We start from the raw sequence: 1,235 nt of genomic DNA, 5'->3' as shown, positions 1-1,235 counted from the left end.
TCGCCAAGTTGCCCAGGCGGGTCTCGAACCCGCGGGCTCAGGCAATCTACTCACCTCGGCATCCCAAAGGCGCGGGATTATAGGCTGAGCCACCGAGGCCGGCTTCAATTAATATTTTCAATTCATAAAAATATTGTCTTATTTCTCACAAATTTATTTTCAGTTTACTTAGAAATGCAGGTGCTTCCCCACCATCTCATTACCGCTGGGACTGGCCGGAATATTGTCTGCAAGCATAGATGACAAAATTGAGGTGGGAGAAAAATGAAGAACTTAGTACACATTTCATAGTCTCTGACAAATTTACAAGTCCAAGTGATCAAAGTGTCCATTTTCTCCTTCACTGAACAAAAAGGTCAGAGTTTCCAAGAATCTAGTTTTCTAGTTCTGATCTTAGGCAGCTAGGCAGGCAGGAAGCCATCACTGAATCCTAAGCAACTTAAAATGCAAACAGCCACAACTGCTATGATCAAACTGGCTAGTGGAAAATGTCCACACACGACATGATTTCTTCAAATCGGCACCATGGTCTGGCTCCCCCGCTTTTTTTTTTTCCGGGAGCGAAACCACTTGATGTTTCATAATCCTTGGCAATTCTTATTTGTCTCAACTGTGCCCATCACAGTTCGTAACCTGCGAGGATGCGACAATCATTCAAAGGGTGACTTTGCAGCTGCGGGGAGACAGGTCGGTGCTGGGCACGGGCGGTCCCACGACGAGGGGCGTTGACGCCGCGGCCACACCCCGGCTGGGCTCTGGTACCTGTCCCGCTGGGACGCGACCCCCAAAACCGGGCCGCCGGTGCGGGAGGGGAGCGGGCAAAGGGCCAGTCCCGGCTTGTCGCCGGGGCTGAACACCTTCCTGCCTCTCTTCCTCCCCCTCCCCCACAACACGGCTGCCCAAAGGCCTCGGGCGCCCCAGGCCCCTCGCGGAGCTTCCCCGGGGTCTCGCGCGCCGTCGCTCCCCCTCCCGTCCTCAGCGCCGGGCCCCCAGGCCAGAATCTGAGATACGTCTTCCCTCCGCCACCCCCAAACCCGAAAAGTCATAGCCCGCCCCCGATCATTCCCCGACCCCGGGGCGACATCCGGGCGGTCCTGGGCTCGCTCCCTGGAGGCCGTCGGGCCCAGAGCCCTGGGCCACTGGGCTCCAGAACGCGGGCGGGGATGGGTCGGAACGGGGGGGCGCGTTGCCATGGCGACCCCGGGAGCCCCCAAGCCGCGGGGCTGTCCCCGCCC

General features: G+C 58.0%; 1 protein-coding gene across 1 annotated transcript in view; it reads right to left on the bottom strand.

Moving 5' to 3' along the window:
- RUFY2 (RUN and FYVE domain containing 2) overlaps positions 1-1,046 on the bottom strand; it is a 51,499-nt gene extending 50,453 nt beyond the window's left edge. The window contains exon 1 of the mRNA XM_008062289.2: positions 917-1,046. Coding sequence (XP_008060480.2) covers positions 917-1,046 — 130 coding nt within the window. The remainder of the gene's footprint in view (positions 1-916) is intronic.
- Between the last annotated feature and the right edge of the window lie 189 nt (positions 1,047-1,235).

The sequence above is a fragment of the Carlito syrichta genome, unplaced genomic scaffold (genome assembly GCF_000164805.1).
Source record: "Carlito syrichta isolate Samal-C Ts95f unplaced genomic scaffold, Tarsius_syrichta-2.0.1 Scaffold305686, whole genome shotgun sequence".
In the NCBI taxonomy this organism is placed as follows: Eukaryota; Metazoa; Chordata; class Mammalia; order Primates; family Tarsiidae; genus Carlito; species Carlito syrichta.
This window is presented reverse-complemented; position numbering and strand designations above follow the sequence as displayed.